This window comes from Panthera uncia, chromosome A2 (genome assembly GCF_023721935.1).
Source record: "Panthera uncia isolate 11264 chromosome A2, Puncia_PCG_1.0, whole genome shotgun sequence".
Taxonomy (NCBI): Eukaryota; Metazoa; Chordata; class Mammalia; order Carnivora; family Felidae; genus Panthera; species Panthera uncia.
This window is the reverse complement of record NC_064816.1, coordinates 144,281,100-144,302,891: the sequence shown is the minus strand read 5'-3', so window position 1 is coordinate 144,302,891 and position 21,792 is coordinate 144,281,100. Positions and strand designations below refer to the sequence as shown.

Below are 21,792 nucleotides of genomic sequence, written 5' to 3'. Positions count from 1 at the left end.
AAGAAAAAACAAATCAGGGTAAGTAAAACGGGGAGTGCTGGTGGGAGAGGAGGCGTGTTTTGAAACACTGCAGAGGAGGACTCTCATGAGGTGACAGTTGTGCTGAGTCACCCTCGGCCAGCTCTGTTTTCCTCCTGCCTTATCTTCTACCCTTCCCTTCTCGAGGGTCTGCTCCAGTCACCCTGAACTGCCCTTTCTCTCTCTTTTTTTAAGCTTTTATTTATTTAGTTTTGAGACTGGGGGTGGGGGGAGATGAGCAGGGAAGGGGCAGAGAGAGAGGAAGAGAGAAGATACCAAGCAGGTTCCACACTGTCAGCCCAGAGCCAGGGTGGGGCTCGATCTCATGAACCCTGATGAGATCATGACCTGAGCTGAAATCAAGAGTCAGACTCCTTTAACTGACTGAGCCATCCAGGCGCCCCTGTCTGTGTTTGATTACAGCAATCCTAGTGCGTGCAATATGATTATCTTGTTGTGGTTTTGACTTGCATTTCCCTAATAACAAACTATGTTGAGCATCTTTTTATGTGTGTATTACCCAACTATGTATCTTCTTTGGAGAAATGGCTATACACATCCTTTGCCTGTTTTTTTATTAAGTTTTTTTTTCCCCAGTAGTTTCAGATTTACAGAAAAATTGAAAAGATAGCACAAAGACTTCCCATATACTTAGGCCTAGTTTCCCTCTTATTAACAGCTTATATTTGTATATTTATCCTGACTAATGAATCAATATTGATATGTTATTATTAATTAAAGTCCATAGTTGATTAACATTTTCTTAGTTTTTACATAATATCCTTTCTCTGTTCCAGGATCCCATCTGCATTACATGTAGATGTACATTACATTACATGTACATGTAGGACACTGCATTACATGTAACAGCCATGCCTTCTTAGGCTCCTTTTGGCTACAAAAGTTTCTCAGATTTGCCTTGCTTTTGATGACCTTGACAGTTTTGAGAAGTACTGGTCAAGTATTCCGTAGGGTCCCCCTTTATTGAAAATTCTTTGATGTTTTCCTCAATTGTATGAGGGTTATGGGTTTTGGGAAAGATCACAGAGGTGAAGTATCATTTTCATCCCTTCAAATCAAGGGTATTATCTGTCAATGTGATTTATCCATGTTGGTGTTGATCCTTGATCACCCGACTAAAGTACAAAGATTTCTCCACTATAAAGTTACTTTCCTCCCATTCCATACGTACGCTTTGGAAGGAAGTCCCTATGTGCAACCTCTACTTAAGAAGTGGGGAGTTAGGTTCCTCCTTTAGGGCAGTTTCTACATAATTCATTTGGAATTCTTCTGTATAGGAGATTTGTCTCTTCTTCCTCACTTATTATTAATTTATTCAAAAAATTTATTACATCACTATGGACTCATAAACATTTATTCTATACTTTGTGTCATAGCCCAATACTTTATTTGTTGCACAAATAGTCCTAGCTTTGCCCATTAGGAGCTCTTTCAAGTTGGCTCCTGTGCCCCTTTGACACATTCCTGGCAATGTGGGGTGTGTGTGTGTGTGTGTGTGTGTGTGTGTGTGTGTGTGTATTTAGTACCTCCTTAAATTTCTGGCACTATAAGATGCTCCAGGCTCATCTTGTATATTTTCTGTCCCAGTCCTAGACTCAGCCATTTCTCTCAGAAGCCCTGCTTCCGTTTACTGGAGAAGAGTTTTAGAAATCAAGATCTGGGCACTAGCTAGGATGGTTGTTACTGGGGCACCTTTACCTATCCTTTAATTGGGTTATTTGCCTTTGTATTATTGAGTTGTAAGAGTTCTCCATGAATTCTGGATGTAAGTACCTTACTAGATGTATGATATGCAAATATTTTCTCCCATTCTTTTGGTTGTCTCTTCACTGTCTTGATTCAGCTTCTTAATGAGTTAAACAAACATGGTGTATTATACTTTTCCGTATAAGCCTGTGTCCTGAGGAAGCATTTAAGGCAAGATTTTTTTCTCCTTTGGTTCCCAGATTCCAAATGGTTCCGGTGGGATTTTTCTGTTGGCTTTTGTGAAGAGGTTCCTAAGTATGTGTATTACACATAGGAGATATGGGACTTCATTGGTTAAGTAAACATATATAGAATAGCTCCAAAGTGAAACTGGAGTTGCTGGAAAGGGACCTAGGGCTGGAGAAGGGAGGAATTGGGCATGTAGAAGCAGAGACTGACTTTCATTGAAAATAAAACCACTCGGGGCGCCTGGGTGGCTTAGTCGGTTAAGCGTCCGACTTCAGCTCAGGTCACGATCTCGCAGTCCGTGAGTTCAAGCCCCGCGTCGGGCTCTGGGCTGATGGCTCAGAGCCTGGAGCCTGCTTCCGATTCTGTGTCTCCCTCTCTCTCTGCCCCTCCCCAGTTCATGCTCTGTCTCTCTCTGTCTCAAAAATAAATAAAAACATTAAAAAAAAAATAAAAAAAAATAAAACCACTCAGTGTCTAAAGAGAGATCATAACTTCATCATTGAAAAGATCCGCTTCATCATTGGAAACACATGATGAGTGTATATGCTGGGAAGAGCAGGGGTTTCTTAGGGACCGTTCAATGAGAAAAGAGAGGTTGCCAATTTCGGTCTTTTCTGTATCACACCGGAAACACTCTAATTGCATTTTTGTTTGCCACGAACGCATCAGACCCTACCACGGCATTGAGCAGTGAGAAGTCTATTCCCAAAACTTGTTTCTGCACTGGGTAAGTTGTGTAGGGAAGATTAAGGAGTGTGAACCAAAGCATTTCAGTCCTCTCCTCAGGTCACCAGGGCCCAATTCTTTGCCCTAAGCTAATTTAACCTACCAGCGCCATTTGACACAGATGAAGACACTCTCCTCCTAAAACACTTTCTTCTGGGACACAGACCTCTCTCCTGCTATCATCTTACTTCATCAGCTGCTGGTTCTCAGGTTCCTGGGCTGGTGTGTCCTCAGCACTCCAACATCTCAGCGCTGGAGGACCTACCCAAGGCCCAGTTCTTGGATGGCTTCTCCTTTCAGTCTGCTTGTGTTCTCAGTAAGATCTGGTGTCTCATGCCATCTCATGGCTCTATTTATTTATTTATTTTTAAATCCCATCTACAAGCTGATGATTCCCGGACTCCTTTTTCCCACCCAGCCCTCTTTCCCGAATTCAGATTGGTATATTCAGCTCTCTCTTCGTTATCTCTATTCACATGTCTAATGTGCACCTCAGACTTAGTACTTCCAAACCCAAGCTGTCGATACCCCCTTCTTATCTGCCCCATTGCTACCTCCCCAAACTCAATCTGCCTTTCCCACCGTCTGGCTCATTTTTGCTTCGGTAAATCAAAATGCCAACCTTTGAATTGCTCGGAACAAAAACCTTGGAGTCACTGGCTTGCTTCCAATCCCTCAGCAAATCCTATCAGCTCTCCTTTTAAAATATATCCTAATCTGACCACTTCTCATCCTCTGCACTGCTACCATCTTGGTCTGAATCACCACCATCTTTCATGTAGGTTCATGCGATAGTTTCCTAACAGCTCCTTCTGCCTTTGCCCTTGCCTGCAACCTCCCCTCCCCAATTGTCTATTTGCAACATAGCGGCCAGAGTGAGTCTTTTGCAACATAAGTCACATTATGGCGGTCTTCTGTTCCACACCATCTGATAGTTTCCTACCTCCCTCAAAGTAGAACCCAATGTTATTGCAACAGTCTTCAAGATCTCAGATTCTTAAACCTTTGACGTCATTTCTTCTTCTTCCTGTTGCTCATTCACTTTAGCCATACATACTGGCCTTTCCGCTGTTCTTTAAATGCCAGTCATACTCCTCTCTCTGGTTCTTTCCTCTCATACCTCTTTTTCTGGTATGCTTTCTCCTGAGGTATCCACATGGCTTGTTCCCGGTCTTTCTTTAGGTCTTTCCTCAAATGTTACCGTATCATTAAGGGCTTCTGTGTCCACTCTAAGATTGTGGGTTACCTTCATTACACCCTGGCATACTCTAGTCCCCTTCCCATGCCTGATTTTTCACCGTAGCACAGAGGGAAGAACCAGGAAGGAACCTCTGGGGTCATCTTTTTGAATAATGGGTTCACTTAAACTGTAAAGATTGCCAGATCCACCTTGGGGACTTGAGTGTCCGTTCATTCAGACGTCTCCCGATACACAGTGCCTGGACTGCTAGGTTGTTTCAGTGACTCAGCTTTGGGAAGTGCATGGCAGCTCAGGGTAAGATGATTTCTGATGAAAGGAACTAAAAAGCACACCCGTAAAGCCCTTCCATTTCCCAGTTAATCTGTAGTAATTTTCCAGGACAAAGTAACTTCTTGAGTCTGAAAACTTAGAGTGGGGTCAAAAGGGTCAGAGCCATAGCAGAGATCATTATCATAGGGGACAGGGCTTCTCTGTAATTCTGGTGATTATACAGGTTATCCTGATCCTTTGCTCCCCCAAGATTTATCTTCTTATTGGAGATCAGAGTAAAGGTGTGTATAAAAAAGACAGACAACAATACCACAAGCAGAAGAATCAACACAAATGGAATCACTCCAGATCTCTCTTTATTACAGAAAGGGCGTTCTATTTTCCACCGGCCAGGAAGGCTGTGGAGGTGAAAAAAAACTACAAGAGCCTTGCAACTTCTCGTTAAGCAAGTTTTCTGACACATTGGCAACTAGTGATTAATTACTGTGTTAGAAGATAACATTCCTATAGAGATTTGCTGGAAATAGAGATGCTGTCCATGCTTGATTAGACATTGCTTAAGGAATGCTGAGGCACACTGTTGCCGTCTCTTATTTCTGGCTATTTTGGTATCGCTGTTATATTTATTTTACATAGCTTCAAATTCAGTAGAATTGATGGAGCCCATTTCACAAAACCCGTCCCTACCAAAAACAGGAATGAAAAAAAATAAGGCTATAAAGTGCATCTATGTATGCATGTGTGTATGTGAGCAAGAGAAAATGAGGGTGAAACAGACTAGGAATAGTGGAGATATACTGTTGCTTTTGTAAATGCTTTCTGCTCTACAAGGAAAGACCTGCAAGGGAGATACTGCTCCGTATAAGCTTCTAAGAACATTGACCTATGTCAGCTGGTTAAAACTTTCAGGGCATTAAAGACTAAACTAAAACTAAACTTTGCCATTAGCCAAGCCCTTTGCCAGCCACCCCCCCCGCAAAAGCCTTGATTTTGAAGTACATCACGTGTACTTCATCCAGTACATGTGATGAGCACTTACTCTGGTCCAGGCACCGAGAAAACAGTTAGGAAGAGTCGCGGTCTCTTGGAACATTCAAGTCTCATAGGGGGAGGTCTTCTGAGCCAGGATCAAAAGGACAGACTCATCCAATGCTACATACTTATGCTGCCTATTTCCTTTCATACTCCATGGGGAGTAGAGAGTAACAGTAGCAGTACCTCTCCCAAGTGGTCACATTTCTGCTCACGCCCATTTCCTCGGACATCATTCATAAATCCAACTGTAAAAGGCACGGCTTGGTTGCCGTTCAGTTATTTCCTGAAGAAACGCTTTGCTGGCACACAGCCCACCGATGCCAACCTCAATACTGCCCAGTCAGCATTTCATTATTCAGATGCTAGTTTTTTGAGTACGCGTTCAGGCCCCATGCTGTCTGCCAAAAACTGTGCTAATTTACTTATTTCAGCTAAATAAAAAAAAAATCATTTAAAAAAGGATGATTGAATTTAAGAATTATATTCCTCAGAGAATTAGTAATGCTTTGCTGTATCCCCCAGGCCTCCATGTACTTAACTTCCCCTTGTCAATGTTATTATGAATAGACTAATTCAATAATGAGATCATTCCCCATAAGAGCGACCAAATAAATGCAGTATTCAGTCACACCTGGTTTCCCTAATCTGAGCAAGGAAGGCTTTCTACCAAATTTAGCCTAAAATAGGGAATTTAATGAACACACACACACACACACACACACGCACGCACACAAGAAGGAAGAACAAGACAGGAGGAGGACAGAGAAGGAGAGGAACAGGTGGCAATGGAACAAATGGGAGTGATAGATTGGAGAAGAAAAGTTAAAAATGAAGATATATGGTTATATGCTTTCCAAACAAAGATCCTAGCACATATGTCTTAATACCTGTCAAAGTAATGTAATATTTCATCATCCTTTGAAATGTCTTCAGAATTGTTTCAAATTTTCTAGAACTTCTCGAGGAATCCAAAAGTCAAGTGAAATGGCACAGAAGTACTAAATGTTAGGCAGGAGAACTCTGCACTATTACCAACAAATGACTTTCTAGCCATAAGGGAGTTTGTGGAATAATTCACCAAGGTACAAACAGCAGTAATGCACCACGGTACGATAATCATTCATCCTCTGCAAAACTGTTTTCACTTTCACCGAAGCTCCAAAGGTCTGATGATTTAAGTAAGGGAGAGCCAGCGTTGAGACCACACGAAGAGAGAATAAAATCACCTCTTAAATTTGAAAAAGTGCATTATAAAGAAACATTAAAAACGGAGATCAGCAAACCTAGGACAGAGAAAGGAAGAGTGCGATTTAAAAGAAGAGCCTTCAAGGACATGAAGGGTGGGCATGGTTGACGATGAGCCCCCACAACGAACATGAGAAGAGAAGACGGGTTTCAACTGGGAAGAGAGAACAGATGAGGAAAAAGATTCATGGACACATACACTCAACCTTTGTTATTTATAATGAGAGAAAAAAAGGGAAAAAATCCTAATGCTTAAAAAATTTGCAAATGATTAAATAATGCCTAATTTATGCCGTGGAATAAGTGTTCAGGTATTAAAAGTGATACCGCCGACCCTTGCACAGTGTGGGAAGGTAGGGGCGCCAACCTCCTACACAGTCACAAATCTGTGTATAACTTCTGACTCCCCACCAGAAAACTTAACTACTAACAGCCTACTGCTGACCAGAAGCCTTACTGAGAACATAAACAGTTGATTAACACGTATTTTGTATGTTATACATTTTATATATTATTTTTATATACGTAAAACACTGTTTTCAAAGAATAGTACTGATATGGGGAAATGCAGTTAAGCAAATATAAAATTACATTAACATAGTTCCAATTTTGTAAAAAGAGAAATTGCATGCACGCATAGTATGAAAATTCACTTGTATACTTAGCACAGGCACAAAAGCCAGGAGAAATAACGCCCAATGTCAAAGTCTCTGGATGAAAGTCTTAGGAGCAATGTTTATTTTATTTTTTGTATTTTATGTCACAGATCTTAGGCAGTGAGCAAATATTACTTTCATAATAAGAAAAAAGTTACTGAAGTTTTGTAGTAAGAGCTTAGCTTAGACAACAGGGAAAACTACCTGCCTAAGTGAGGTTAAGCATCCAACAGAATTGTATCGAATTACCTTCTCTAAGACTAAAGAACATCTAATTATTTCACTGTTGTTTTTTTTTTTTTAAATTAACTTTTGCAGTACCGAGAATCCATTTTTCTAAATGATTTTTACGGGCAATGGGATCTTGGCTTTGGTACAAGGGACTTCGCCCAATCTTTCCTCCTACCTTGCAAAATCCAGGTCTGCCTCCCGCGACATGGTGATGTTGGTCAAATTCTGCTGAAGGACAAAAATGTTTCTACACATCTTCTTGATGCCGGACTCGCTGATGCGCCTGAAGTACTGGGCACCATTAATGAGGATGCAGGAGATCAGGTGACCCAGGCCTGAGGGGCCAGCACAGGTCAGTGGAGGGAAAAGAGAAGATAGATTAGTGCCACCCTGCATGAACTCACACATGAATATGGAAGGATTTCTCTTTTCTCATCCTCCACAAATTTAAACGACCAAAGAAAACATACCTGTGAGGGTTGTTGTGCCCACTGATCTTACACTTGTTCCAGAGTATTTAAATATTGTCCTAATAGTTAGATATGGAGAGGCTTTATGTAACATAACCTGGTAAATCCATAGCTCCAGCACTGCCATATTTATCGTAAGCTATCATACCAGGGGCTTAGAAAATATGCCAGGTTAGGGGCGCCTGGGTGGCTCAATGGGTTAAGTATCCCACCTCTGCTCAAGTCATGATCTCGCGGTTCTTGAGTTCGAGCCCTGAGCCGGGCTCTGTGCTGACAGCTCAGAGCCTGGAGCCTGCTTCAGATTCTGTGTCTCCCTCTCTCTCTACCCGCTACCCCTCACTCACACACTCTCTCTCTCTCTCTCAAAAATAAAATAAAAACATTAAAAAGTTGAAAAAAAAAAAAAAAAAAAGAAAATACGCCAGGTTGTTATAAACTACTCAAGAGCAGTGGGACTCATTTTTCTGCAAAGTGGTTTTGGAAGCAGAGATGAACACATGCAAATACAATGATCTGTTTGCTTTCCTCTTCCTCCCACAAAAAAAGCCAGGGGTGTACTTTTGGCTCAAAAGTTGATTTGGAACCTAATAAGGCAAAAATAGAGTAAGAAATTGATGCATGTGGGTTGCCATTTGTCAAAGCTTTCGCTAGAACTCTAAAGCTAGTCCGGCTTGTTACAAGCCATCTACTATTTTTGTTATCTTCCCCTTCTAAAGGCAGAGTTCCTCTGTGGTGAAGGTTCAGATGGGAGCTCAGGGCACCTCTTCAGGTTCAATGACTCCCACTATCTGCAAAATGAGTTTCCTCGTTTAGGATGAAGGTCAAAAAGGAGAGGAGGAACATTCTCTCTTGCTTCCGCTCCCCTCATCTAGCGTTGCTTCCAGACCACGAACTCACTTGTATGTGTTACCATTTGAAAGTGAAGCAAAAGGCTTTTTACTCAAAGAAAAAGAAACACACACATGGATTTTACATGTAAAGCCAGACAACCGATTGATGTGACAAATCTCTGTAAGTCACGTTTTGGTGTGATTTTACTGAGCCCGTAACTTCAGGCACAATTTTATTCCACCATGGTAAAATGCAGTTTGCCCCGAGTGTAGGCAATGGGGGAGGGGGACGCACTGTGTAATCAGAATAGCAAATAATAATCAATATATTAAATAAGTAAATTTATATTAATAAATATGTATAATAGATCGTAATAATAATTAAAAATAAAACCTATTAGAGGTTGTCTGCTTTACATTACCACTGTATACTGGTAATTTCAAATTAAGAATTTTTTTAAATGTTTATTTTAATTAATTTTATTTTTTATTAAATATAATGTATTGTCAAATTGGTTTTCATACAACACCCAGTGGTCATCCCAACAGGTGCCCTCCTCAATGCCCCTCTCCCCCACCCCCCATCAACCCTTAGTTTGTTCTCAGTATTTAAGAGTCTCTTATAGTTTGCCTCCCTCCCTCTCTGCTTATTTTTGAGAGAGAGAGAGAGAGAGAGAGAGAGAGAGAGAGAGCGCAAGCAGGGGAGGGGCAGGGATAGAGGGAGACACAGGATCTGAAGCAGGCTCCAGGCTCTGAGCTGTCAGCACAGAACCCGACACAGGGCTTGAACTCATGATCTGTGAGATCATGACCTGAGCCAAAGTCGGATGCTTAACTGACTGAGCCACCTAGGTGCCCATGGCAATTTCATATAATACCTGTGGTAACATACTTTTTTTCTGTCACACCAAAGAAGACTGGGATCCTGTCACCCCCACTCTCTACCCCTTGGGAAATTCCATATTACGCCTTTTCGATTTGGAAAGTGGTGTCACGGAGAAATAGCTAGAGCTTTTTAAACAGAAGGTCTCCAATTTATGGTTTCTTAAACCCTATTCTACATCAGTGTGTTATGCTCATATTTCAAGAAAATGTCGCTACTCATCAGGATTAGATGTTAAGAAATGGCTGGGAAAAATGAGAGAGAAAGTCTGGGAACTGCAAATGTTGATAGATAGGGCTTAGAAGAGCCCCGGCCAAGAGCAAGAAGGAAACTGTGCAGTGAGTGAGGAGTGACTTCTCCGATGGGCATCGCTGCGGCCCTTGGAGTGTCAACACCATGCAAGGAACAGCTAACCTTTTAATCACTTAGACTTTTTGGCTTAAGTCTTTTAGGGATAGTTTCCTCTCAGAACATACCTCCATCTTTATGATACAATTTAGTGGGAAAATAAGATTTTTAGTTTCGGGGTCCAAATGTGCTGGAACATAACTGTTTTATAAAGTGAGCAATGGCCCAGCATTTCTTTCCTGTCTCTGGGTTCCACGATTATTTGCACAGGGTACCTTCTTAATTATTTGAAATAACACTGGTTTAATTTTGAGAGACCTCGTAGATACTTTTGGCACCCAGGCCTACATACAAATAAACCAAAACAAGAAAGAAGGGAATATAGTTTGAAGTCCCAAAAGGGGTCCCTAGTGGGGGACTCCAGCATGAAAACTTATTTGGCTGGCATCACATATTTTGAAATGTTGAAGGTGAATGCCTTTAGATGGAACCGTCTTTCATACCTTTCCTTGCTGGCCTGCCCCAAGGCATTCATGGATGCAGCCTTTCTAAAATCTCTGCTGATCAGAGGTTTCTGGTCTTTTCAGACAACAGTGCATTCTTTGAGAGAAACCTTGCCCTTTCACTGATAATTTTCGCCAATGACAGACCTTTCAGAGTCCTCTTCTCATTGTATACGTGTTTCTTTTTCTTTTCTTTTTTTTAAAGCTTTTTAATTTTTATTTATTTATTTTTAATTTGAGAGAGAGCACGCACATGTATGCACACATGGGAGAAGGGCAGGGAGAGAGGAGAGAGGGAATCCCAAATGGGCTCTGCGTTGTGGGGCTCGACCCCACAAACCTGTAAGATCATGCTCAAGCTGAAATCAAGAGCCAGATGCTTAGCCAACTGAGCCACCCAGGCATCTTGTTTCTTTTCATTTTATGAACTCCTCTTGAGTGGGTCTCATGGCCCACTCTACATATTTACCCAATTCTTATGAGTGACATGTCAGGGAGGCAGCCAGACTGCCATCTATCTGCCTTACGTTGGATTAAATCTTATCAACCGGGAGCAGATGGCAGCCATATTGTCGTCTACCTAGCCATACACAGAGAAACTAGGTGTTGCAGCTTTAATCCAAAAAGAAAAGAAAAGGAAAAAACCCCAAACAACTACAAGTTTTGAACTTCAAAAGTAGAGAGACACACACAAAAAACCCTTCACCCTTCCTTCCTCCCCAGATCCCAGGGGCAAAGGCAGGGTCTGACCTTCAAATATATATTGGAACTTATGCTGCTGAAGGCTGGCACTCATGGCCTCTTCAATGGCGCTGATGTCTTTGTTGAGCTTGACCACCAGAGGGTCATAATCCATACTTTCCACATTAGCGACAATGGCATAGTTCCCCTCCTTTGCAAGGGGGATGAGATAATGGAAACAGTGAACCCTAAGAGAGGCAAGGATGGAGAGAGCAGTTAGTAACACATTTTCCTGATGAAAACAATAATCTTCTTGTGACAGAACACCCAAACACTTAAAGCAGCTGTGGCTCTGTAAATATTTATGTACTCCTCCGCTCATTCACTGGAAAGCCACCTAGTAAGTGAGAGATCTTGAGCAAGTCAGCTTCTGTGATCCTCACTTGCTTAATCCAAACATTGGGGATGAAGAGTAAATGAACTCTAAAATTCCTTTAAAAAAAAAAGAAGTTTATTTTTGGCAGGCAGTGGGTGAGCAGGAGAGGGCTAGAGACAGGGAGACACAGAATCAGAAGCAGGCTCCAGGCTCCAAGCTGTCAGCACAGAGCCCGATGCAGGGCTCGAACTCTTGAACCGCAAGATCATGACCTGAGCTGAAGTCGGACGCTTAACCAATTGAGCCACCCAGGCACCCCTAAGATTCCTTTCAAAGACTGGATTATACACATACTGTGAAAAGCATTGTATCTTTCAGTGGATATTACTATAGTGAAAATGAGAGGCAGAGGTCACAGAGCTCTAAAGAGCAGGCTTTGGAATGAGACTACTTTGGTTTCAATTCCCAATTCCAACATGTTCTAGCTGTGTGATTCTGGGCAAGTTACTTTCTCGGCTTCCTTGTCTAGATGATGCCCACACCTACCTCATAAGGTGCTCGGAGGAGCTGGTGAACATAAAGCATACAGCACAGGCCTGGCACAAAGCAAGTGCATAGTAAGTGTTGGCTATCATTGCTATTATCATATTTATTATTATTCATCTATTACTTAAGTAAAACGCCAAAATAAACTTACTTATTTAAAAATAAAATTGTGCTCGGCCTTGGGAATGTGCGACATGATTTATGCCCTTAAACACTCCCTAGCCTAGTCGGGCAGACTGAGGAAAAAAAAAAAAAAAAAAAAAAAAGAGAGAGAGAGACAGAGACCAAAAGAAGGCAGTGTCTCACTCAGAAGCACATGTATCCATGTGCCATGGAAACCTGCCATGGAGCGTCAGGAAAGGTTCACAACAGGGGGTGATACTTAAGTAAGAAAGATGATCTGAACGAGCTTGAAGAAGGAGTGCATTCCTCTGTTGACATGGCCTGATCACTCTGACCATGCACAGTTCTTAGGGTCTTTCTGGTAGTTACTGGTAACTGCCAAAGAAGTCTGAGATGGGCCAAGACTGGCCACTCCATAACCTTTGTGTTAAGCTGTAACGAAAGCAGGTTCCAGTCCAAATAATTCTACCACACATATAGGCGTTTCTTCAAAAACCAAAACCAAAACCTTCCATCCGTTGGCAGGCACAGTTCGAACAGTCTGTCCTATAAGCTCAGTGAAGTCCTAATTATTGTTTTAGGTGCTCTGTCTGATCGTACCACGGGAGGTTCAGAGTCAAAATTCTGGTGCCCTTATAGTCTACATTAAGTAATAGGAAATACTCCTAAACCAATGGCTGCAAAAGCCTTGGGCCTTATCCTTAATGCTGGATCTTTAGGCTTGGCTTTCATCTTTCTTTTTTAAAGTAAGGTTTACTGAGAAATAATGTATCAACAGTAAAAAATCACCCTTTTTAGTGTATAGCTCTATCAGTTTTGACAAATCTACACAGTTGTACAATCGCCACTATGATCAAGTTATAGAACAACAGCATCACTCCTAGAATTCCCATGAGCCCCTCTGCAGTCAACCCCTACCCATAGCCAAGGCTCTGGCAACCACTGACCTATCTATGCTTCCTTCCTATAGTTCTGTCTTGTCCAGAGTGCCATATAAATGGAATCATAGAGTATGTAGCTTTCGGAGTTTGGCTTCTTGTGGTCAGCCTGAGGCATCTGTGATTTATCCACTTTATTGTTCATTCCTTGTTACTGCTGAGCACATCTCCACCGTATGGAGGTACCACAATTTAACCATTCGCCTGTTGACATCCGGACTGTTTCTACTCTGGGGTGATACCACAGAAAGCTGCTTCAGGTACGGGATTTTGGGTAAATACAAATTTTCATTTCCAATGGGTAAGTACTAGGAGTGGAATCGCTGGGTCATGTAGATGAGTATATTTTAATTTTATGAGAAACTGCCAAACTGGGCGCCTGGGTGGCTTGGTCAGTTAAGCGTCCGACTTCGGCTCAGGTCATGATCTCACGGTCCGTGGGTTCGAGCCCCGCGTCGGGCTCTGTGCTGACAGCTCAGAGCCTGGAGCCTGTTTCACATCCTGTGTCTCCCTCTCTCTCTGCCCCTCCCCTGTTCATGCTCTGTCTCTCTCTGTCTCAAAAATAAATAAACGTTAAAAAAAAAATTAAAAAAAAAAAAAAAGAAACTGCCGAACTATTTTCCAAAGGTGCTATGCCATTTCGCTTTCCTACCAGCAGCGTATGAGAGTTCCAGATGCTGAGCATCCACACCAGCACCTACTGTCACCAGTTTTTAAAAAGATTTTAGCTTTACTGAGGTATAACTGATCTATAATACTGTGAGATGTTGTAAGTACACATCACGATTTGATATACAAATTCCTTGTGGAAGGCTTTCCCCAGTCTGGTTAATGAACATGTCCATCACATATTTATTCTTTTTTTTTTTTTTTTTTAACAATGAGAACATTTAAGTTCTACTTTTAGCATCTTAACAAATTTCAATTATACAATACAGTGTCATCAACCATAGTCACCATGTTTTAAATTAGATTCTCGGGCCTTATTCAAACCTTATAGCTAAAAGTCTGTACCTTTACCAACCTCTATTTCCCCCAATCCCAGCCACAACTTTCCTATTCTGTTTCTATGACTTTGACTTTTTTTTCCAATTCTGCATATAAGTGCCACCATGCAGTATTTGTCTTTCTTCTTTGTCACACTTAGTTCACTTTGCATAAAGCCTTCAGTGTTTGTTAGTTTTAAAAAAAATTAATAAAACACATTCTAATAGATGTGTACAGTGATATCTCATTGTGATTTTAAATTTTCAGTTTCCTAATGACTAATGATGTTGGGCATATTTTCATGTGCTTGTCTGCCATCCATATACCTTTGTGCTCATAATTCTTGCCCAACTTTTTTAATGGTTGTTTTGGGTGTTCTTTATATGTTCTGGATACAACTCCTTTATTAGATATGCATTTTACAAATATTTTATCTCACTCTTTGCCTTGTCTTTTCATTTTTTTTAAAAAAAATTTTTTTAATGTTTATTTATTTTTGAGACAGAGAGAGACAGAGCATGAACAGGTGAGGAGCAGAGAGAGAGGGAGACACAGAATCTGAAACAGGCTCCAGGCTCTGAGCTGTCAGCACAGAGCCCGACACGGGGCTCGAACTCACGGACCGTGAGATCATGACCCGAGCCGAAGTCGGCCGCTTAACCCACCGAGCCACCCAGGCACCCCTGGCTTGTCTTTTCATTTTAGTGATGTCTTTTAAGAATGGTTTTTGGGGCGCCTGGGTGGCTCAGTCGGTTAAGCGGCCGACTTCCACTCAGGTCATGATCTCGCGGTCCGTGAGTTCGAGCCCCGTGTCGGGCTCTGTGCTGACAGCTCAGAGCCTGGAGCCTGTTTCAGATTCTGTGTCTCCCTCTCTCTCTGCTCCTCACCTGTTCATGCTCTGTCTTTCTCTGTCTCAAAAATAAACGTTAAAAAAAAAATTAAAAAAAAAAAAAAGAATGGTTTTCAATTTTGATGGACTTCAATTTATCATTTTTTTTTCTTTTTGGATGGTGTTTTTCGGGTCCTATGTAATAAATCTTGGCCTAAACAAAGTCACAGAATTTCTTTCCCTATGTTTTCTTCTAGAAGGTTTATAGTTTTACGTTTTATAATTTTGTATAGGATGTGATGTATTCTTATAACCTGCTCATGCAGGGGAATCTAAGTATCTTGACTATCAGTTCATTTTCATTATCAGTGGCGATCTAATAGCTGCATCAACTAATGACTAATTTCGCCAACAAAAATTTATGGCATTCATCTGCTCATTGGCAGGGTGTATAGTGTTAATCAAGATGCCAGTAACTGCACTGGTTGCAGTGCCCTCCGGAAGGTGACCTTTCTGATAGAATGAAAGTTGACCAATCTGGGGTGGGATTCATGACTAGGGAAATTGATGGCTACTGTGGTTGACATTTAAACCGAGCAGATCTTAGCTGAAAATAAGATCAAGCCATCCGTGCTAAGGTATTTTTACAGTAAATTACAGATGACATAACTCTAGCAATGGAAGACTCTGGACAAAGGCATGAGGGTGTGAATGAAGGTTGGTTTTGAGGAAGGACAAGTGGTTCCTTTTGGTATGCAGAGATCACATATGAAGACAGGGGCATGAGGTGAGCCTGGGGACATGGGTAGGTCATTCAGCTTTGGAGGCCATCTAAGGATTCTGGGTTTCATCTGAGAATGGCTTCTAGGGAGCCTTAGGAGGTGGGAGCCTTAGGATTTCAAGAGGTGGAATGATGTAATCAGATACAAGCTTTGGCAAGATCACTCTAGCACAGTATAACGGGTGGGCTGATGGTGAAGGATGAGAGCAACTGAAAGGAGAGAGACTGCTTGGGACATTCTCCTGAATTGGCGGTGAGTGCTTCTAAGATCCTGAAGTGAGTGGCAGAAGAGAGAAGTAAGACGGCTTTAAGGTACGATCTTCCTCCCCCCCAGTGATTAGAGGTGAAAAAGAAAACAGTCGCTGGCCAATGTCAAATTCACAAAGTGTTTTCTTTGGATTCTGGCATGTTGTTGCTGACCTTAACGCGACCTTGGCATTAAGGTTTTCTGCAAATATTGCTGATTACACAGCAGGGTGGTTGATTTTCAGAAAGTGCACACTCAGGATCCCAACAGTGACAGGCGGTTGCTGTTGAACCCACTTAGAGCCCTCCTGATGGTGAGAGAAATCAGCCGATAAAGGTGACATTCTTGGCATCTTGGACTCAAATGGCAACTTAATTTTCTTCTTCTAAAGTTCAAATAGGAAAAAAAAAAAAACACCACTTCAACAATTTTAAATGGTCTCACCATGTCTTTCACTTCTTGGGGGTGTCATTTGCCTTGGGCTTCAAACTGTGGAAAGGGGCTGATTATTGGTTAAATGTGACCGAAAGTGACGCAGGTAAAATGTCAAATGCTCTTTGGACGGGTCCTTAAATGCAGAACCTACTGGATTTGAGAACACTTTCTGGCTTGAACTTTAACATGTTACAGAAAAATACGGGCTATGGATATAAAAAAAATTTGGTGAAAAAGACACATTTGGGCGTTTGAAATTGTTCTGGACTTCTTGCTAGCATTTTCCATACTTTTTTTTCCCTGTTAATTTCTGTGGTGCTATCTTATTTCAGTGGCTTCTGGGGGAAAAGTACCAGAGACAGTACCTAACCAGGCACTTCTTCATTGCCCCAGCTCCTGAGTGACAGGGCCTGTGTTCTAATTCTCTTGTATGGCAGGATGGGAGCAAAACAAACACTAGCAGATTCTGGTGACAAGGGTGATGCTGGCCATGCATCTCTGTACTTCTTAGACAGCATATAGTGAAAACAGAGTCTCCAAACCAATTCATTTTCTTGAAAGGGCAACAGGTTTTGGTTGGAGAAATAGCACTTACTTTATCGAGGCTTGATTTCAAACCAGCTAATTCGCAAGAAGCATTCAGGTTCTTATTGAGCACCTATTATGTAGCAGGACTGTTCCAGGTTCTGGGGCCACAGGAATGAACAAGGCACACCTGATTTCTGCCTTCTGGGAGCCGAGAGTCTCTTCCACGGTCACGCGCTGTGGATATCCAGAGCGCTCAGCAGTCTCCTTATTTCAGCATTATTATAGGACCGTGTACGGATATGCTAGAGATGTGGCCTATTCATATAGTGTCATCAACCGTATAAACAGATGCACACAAAAATGCACGTTCCTGTGACAAGGAATGAATGAAGTGTGTCCACATTCATTATCTGAGCCATCCATGGAGCTTTCTGCCTAGTGTCGTCTACCATACTTTTAAAGGGACAAAGACAATATGGAGCCCATTCATAAGAAAGCAACCTGAATGCTGAAACCATGTTATAAGATGAAGGAGTTTAACTTTGAGAAAATAAACATGTTTAGTGCTCTGAGTGAAAGTCAAGGAAAGAGAATTCTGCATCCAGGACTCTAAAACTCGGTCCTTTTTGTTCTTCGTTCTTACAATGACCTTTTTCTGTTTTTAAACGAATGTTGAAGGAGATATAGCAATGGGTAGTTTCTTGTAGAGTTAACAAATAATGACTAAAATATGTTCAGCATTAAGAATAGTACTGTCATGATGTACCAAAATAAAAAGGACAGACTAGAGGTTGAGGATTTAAAAGACTTCCTCAAATGTGTTGAAAATCTCCCACTTGGAATTAACTATAGGACAAGCAGCTAATTCTGAATGTGGAAGACGCTGTGCTCCCAACACAATCACTAGCATAAATTCCAGGAGCTGTGATAGTAATTAATTTGATGTTCCCTTGCTTTTCTGTGCAACCCGGGTAACAGAGGCATAAGAATGTTACTGTTTTTTGTTTTGGTTTTTGTTTTGTCTATTGCATTTATCTATTCTTAGAAACCACCCGATTTATTTCACTGTCAGCCTGTAAATAAATAGAAAACAAATCTACAAACTATCGTAAAACAAGTCAGAAAACACAGAGCAAGAGCCTTTCTTTCTGGACAGCTGCATGTGAGAAACAAAATTGGAAATAATGCTGGGTAAAACATTTCAAATCTGCAATGCTTCTTCTCTTACTCCACTCACAAGGTGCTCATAAGCAATTAAGAAGTAACTCACTGGGCAAGATAATGAAGAATGAAAAAAGCACCAGGCATACAAAAGAAATGACATCCACAATACATTATCAATTTGGCTTTGCCTGAGCACACCTGAAGATATCCAAGTTCTTCTTTTTTTTTTACTGTTTATTTATTTTTGCGAGAGAGAGAGACAGAGCGTGAGTGGGGGAGGAGCAGAGAAAGAGGGAGATGTGGGGGAGGAGCAGAGAGAGAGGGAGACACAGAATCCGAAGCAGGCTCCAGGCTCCGAGCTGTCAGCACAGGGCCCGATGCAGGGCTCGAACTCATGGACTGTGAGATCATGACCTGAGCTGAAGTTGGACGCCCAACGGACTGAGCCACCCAGGCGCCCCCCTCTTTTTTTTAAAAAAAATATTTATTCATTTTTGAGAGTGAGAGAGACAGAGCATGAGCGAGGGAGGGACAGAGAGAGGGAGTCACAGAATCTGAAGCAGGCTCCAGGCTGCGAGCTGTCAGCACAGGGCCCGGTGCAGGGCTCGAACTCATGGACTGCGAGATCATGACCTGAGCTGAAGTCGGACGCCCAACCGACTGAGCCACCCAGGCGCCCCCCTCTTTTTTTTAAAAAAACATTTATTCATTTTTGAGAGTGAGAGAGACAGAGCATGAGCGAGGGAGGGACAGAGAGAGGGAGTCTATTTACATTTTTAAAAACTTAATCTAGTAAAGACTCCAAACGAGAAAGCAAAATACTCCATAAACTTTAATAATGTCTCATGGTAATATAGAAGAAAATGTATTACCCTTTCTGATGTAATGTATATAGTTTCTGATCTTGAGTTTTCTGATCCTGAAGTCCCAAAAGTCTCTATCCAACTATCTGACATTGCTACCTAGAGGTCTAGGAAGCATCTCAAACTGAACGTTTCCCAGACGGAAGTCTTGGCTTCCACCCCTCTCTCAACCTTTCTCCTCCCTTCAGACTTTCTCACCTCAGTTAGTTAACGGCCCTGGCATCCACATAATTGCTCTCACCCCAAAGCTGGTGGTTTTCCTTGAGTCCCCTCTTTCACTGCCCCCAGCTCCTGCGCCCGATCCAGTTGATCAACACACTTCATCGGCTCTACCTTTGGGATATATCTCAAACCAACCCTTGGCACACCTCCACCTGTTACTCTGGTGCTCGTAACTGCTCTCAATGGTCGCTATGCTTCCATTCATATTTCTTCCTATCATCCCTTTTCCAAACAACAGTTAAGGTGCTCTTTTAAAAACGTAAATGCGGGGGGAGGGCGCCTTGGTGGCTCAGTCGGTTAAGAGTCTGATTCTCGGTTTTGGCTCAGGCCATGATCTCATGGTTTGTGAGTTCGAGTCCCATGTTGGGCTCCACAGCTGGCAGCCCAGAGCCTGCTTGGGATTCTCTCTCTGCCTCTCTCTCTGCCTCTTCCCTGCTCATACTGTTGCTGTCTCTCTCAAAATAAATAAATAAAAACTTTAAAAAAGGTAAATGGATGAAAGAGTGAATGAATGAATGAATGAAGTTCTGTCCCTTGTCTAAAACCCTTCTATGACTTCTTAATGCACTTAAAATAAAATCTGAATGATTCACTTGGTCTGAGGGTCGCTATAATGTGCCAGGCTTGGTGACCACACATGGTCAGGCTCCAGCCCGCCTCTTTATGTATCCCTTCCACTCCTCCCACCTCCTTGGTCATAGGGCTATGGTTATACTGGACCCCTCTCCATTCCTCAGCACTGCCAACCTCGATTTTCTCAGGACCTTGGAGTGTTGCCCTCTCTGTCTGAAATTCTTTTCTCCTGGGGCTTTGTACAGATGGCTCCTTCTTGTTATCCTGTCAATTTTCTCTGACCACACTATTAAAAAACAAAAAACCAAAAAAGCCAATCCCCCTTTGTAGTCAAACCCAGCTACTCTCTGCACTGTCCAGTATGACAGCACTAGCCACGTGTGGCTATCAAGCACTTGAAATGTGACCAGTCTCAATGTCAAGGTGCTGTAAGTGTGAAATATGCAAATTTAAAAGGCTTAGTACACAAAAAGGCAAAATAGCTCATCAATAATTTTCAGGTTAGTTACATGCTGAAATGATAATATTTGTGATACACTGGTTTAGATAAAATAGATTATAATTTATGTCTCTCTCTACTATTTCAAATGTGACTATTAGAAAAGTTTAATTATCTATGTGGTTTGAACATATAGCTCCCTTTACATTTTTGTTGGCTAGCATTGCTTGATTCCATTATGCTATTTTATTTTGTTTGTTGCGCTTTTTGGAAATTATCTTTTTTGTTCACTCATTGGCCATATTCCCCCATTATAATGTAGCTCCATGAGAGCAGGAACCTTGAGTGTTTTTTTCATTGCCGTATCCCAATTTCTAGAACGCTGCCCGGCACAAAGAGGGCACTCGGTAAATGTTTACCGAATGAGCAAACGATTGAAAACTTCCCAGTCTTTTCTTTCTACCATTTTCATAGTTGTGATAAGAGAGGCCAGCAAACCTAAGAATGTTCTACACTGCAGGGGAAGGAAAGAGTCCAAGAATATGGGGTGCCATATTCAAAGATGTTTGAAACTTTTCTCCTCAGTTATCATCTAACATAATCTCCTCCCGGGCTTTAAGTTCTTGTAGGAAGGGCCCATGGTTCTTGCATCCATACACTTCCTTACTGATTAGCAGAGTATGTCAGTAAAAATATCAGTGACAATAAAGTTACCATAATCGCAGAGTTACCACACTTGAGCCCTTATTTTGTGGCCGGCATTGTACTTATTATTTATTATTTCATTTATAAAGTCTCTAAGTGAGGAATTATTGTTGTATTTTTAAGATGAGAAAACAGGACCAGTAAAGGTCATTAACTGACTTAAGATGGACCAGTTAGCTGGTAGGGACATTCAAATCCACATCATGCTGATGTCACAAGCCATGCAAACACTGAATCACCACGCTGACGATACAGCACATGCTGAAAAACTTTTACCGTGACTGATTAACACTAAAAATCACGTTCAGTGTAAAAAAAAAAAAAAAAAAAAAAAGGACAGCATCAAAACTCAGAATCAAAAGTTGTGGTGACACTCCCCAGAAAGCAGCAAGCGATTTATGACCCACTGTGCATTCAAAGAGCAAAGCCCCGGGCTTGGCGGTGTCGTACCTGACTTCCAGGTGTAGGACCAGCAAGCAGCGGTCAGCCATATCCTGGAAAGATTTGGCAAGTTCGCTCAGAGTCTGCATGATCTGCTCCGACACTGGGGGAAGATCCATGCTCACGTGGCTCTCTTGAGCAGGAGACAGCACTGAAAGAAGTGGGGAGAAAACACCAGTCACTGCACTAGGTGCCCACAGATTTGTTTGAAGCGACGTACTATTTTGTTGTTCATCGTGTTTTGACCAATTTGGCTAACGTCAGTGTTGGCAGCATGAGACGTCCAAGACATGACAGCCTACCTCTGTACTCGATTCAGCACCGATCGTCTGCAATCAACTCACAGAATTATAGAACAGAAACTCAGAGCTGGAAGTGACTTTAATCGTCATCTGGCCCAACCATGTGGTCTCTGCTTGTGTCCCTTGTACATCTTCAAGTGGCTGTTGCGCTTCTGGTTGTATTACTCACTCAAATGTTTACGAAAGAAAATTCAATACCTTTTAAGGCAGCCTACTTCATCTCTGAAGGATTTGACCATC

At 41.9% G+C, this 21,792-nt stretch overlaps 1 protein-coding gene across 1 annotated transcript in view; it reads right to left on the bottom strand.

The window, feature by feature from the left end:
• The window catches only part of EXOC4 (exocyst complex component 4), a 746,462-nt gene that overhangs the window by 49,666 nt on the left and 675,004 nt on the right, over positions 1 to 21,792 (bottom strand). Inside the window, exons 15-17 of the mRNA XM_049643019.1 lie at positions 21,260 to 21,401; positions 11,123 to 11,301; positions 7,514 to 7,673 (exon numbers count right to left, since the gene is read on the bottom strand). Of these exons, the coding sequence (XP_049498976.1) occupies positions 7,514 to 7,673; positions 11,123 to 11,301; positions 21,260 to 21,401 (481 nt within the window). The remainder of the gene's footprint in view (positions 1 to 7,513; positions 7,674 to 11,122; positions 11,302 to 21,259; positions 21,402 to 21,792) is intronic.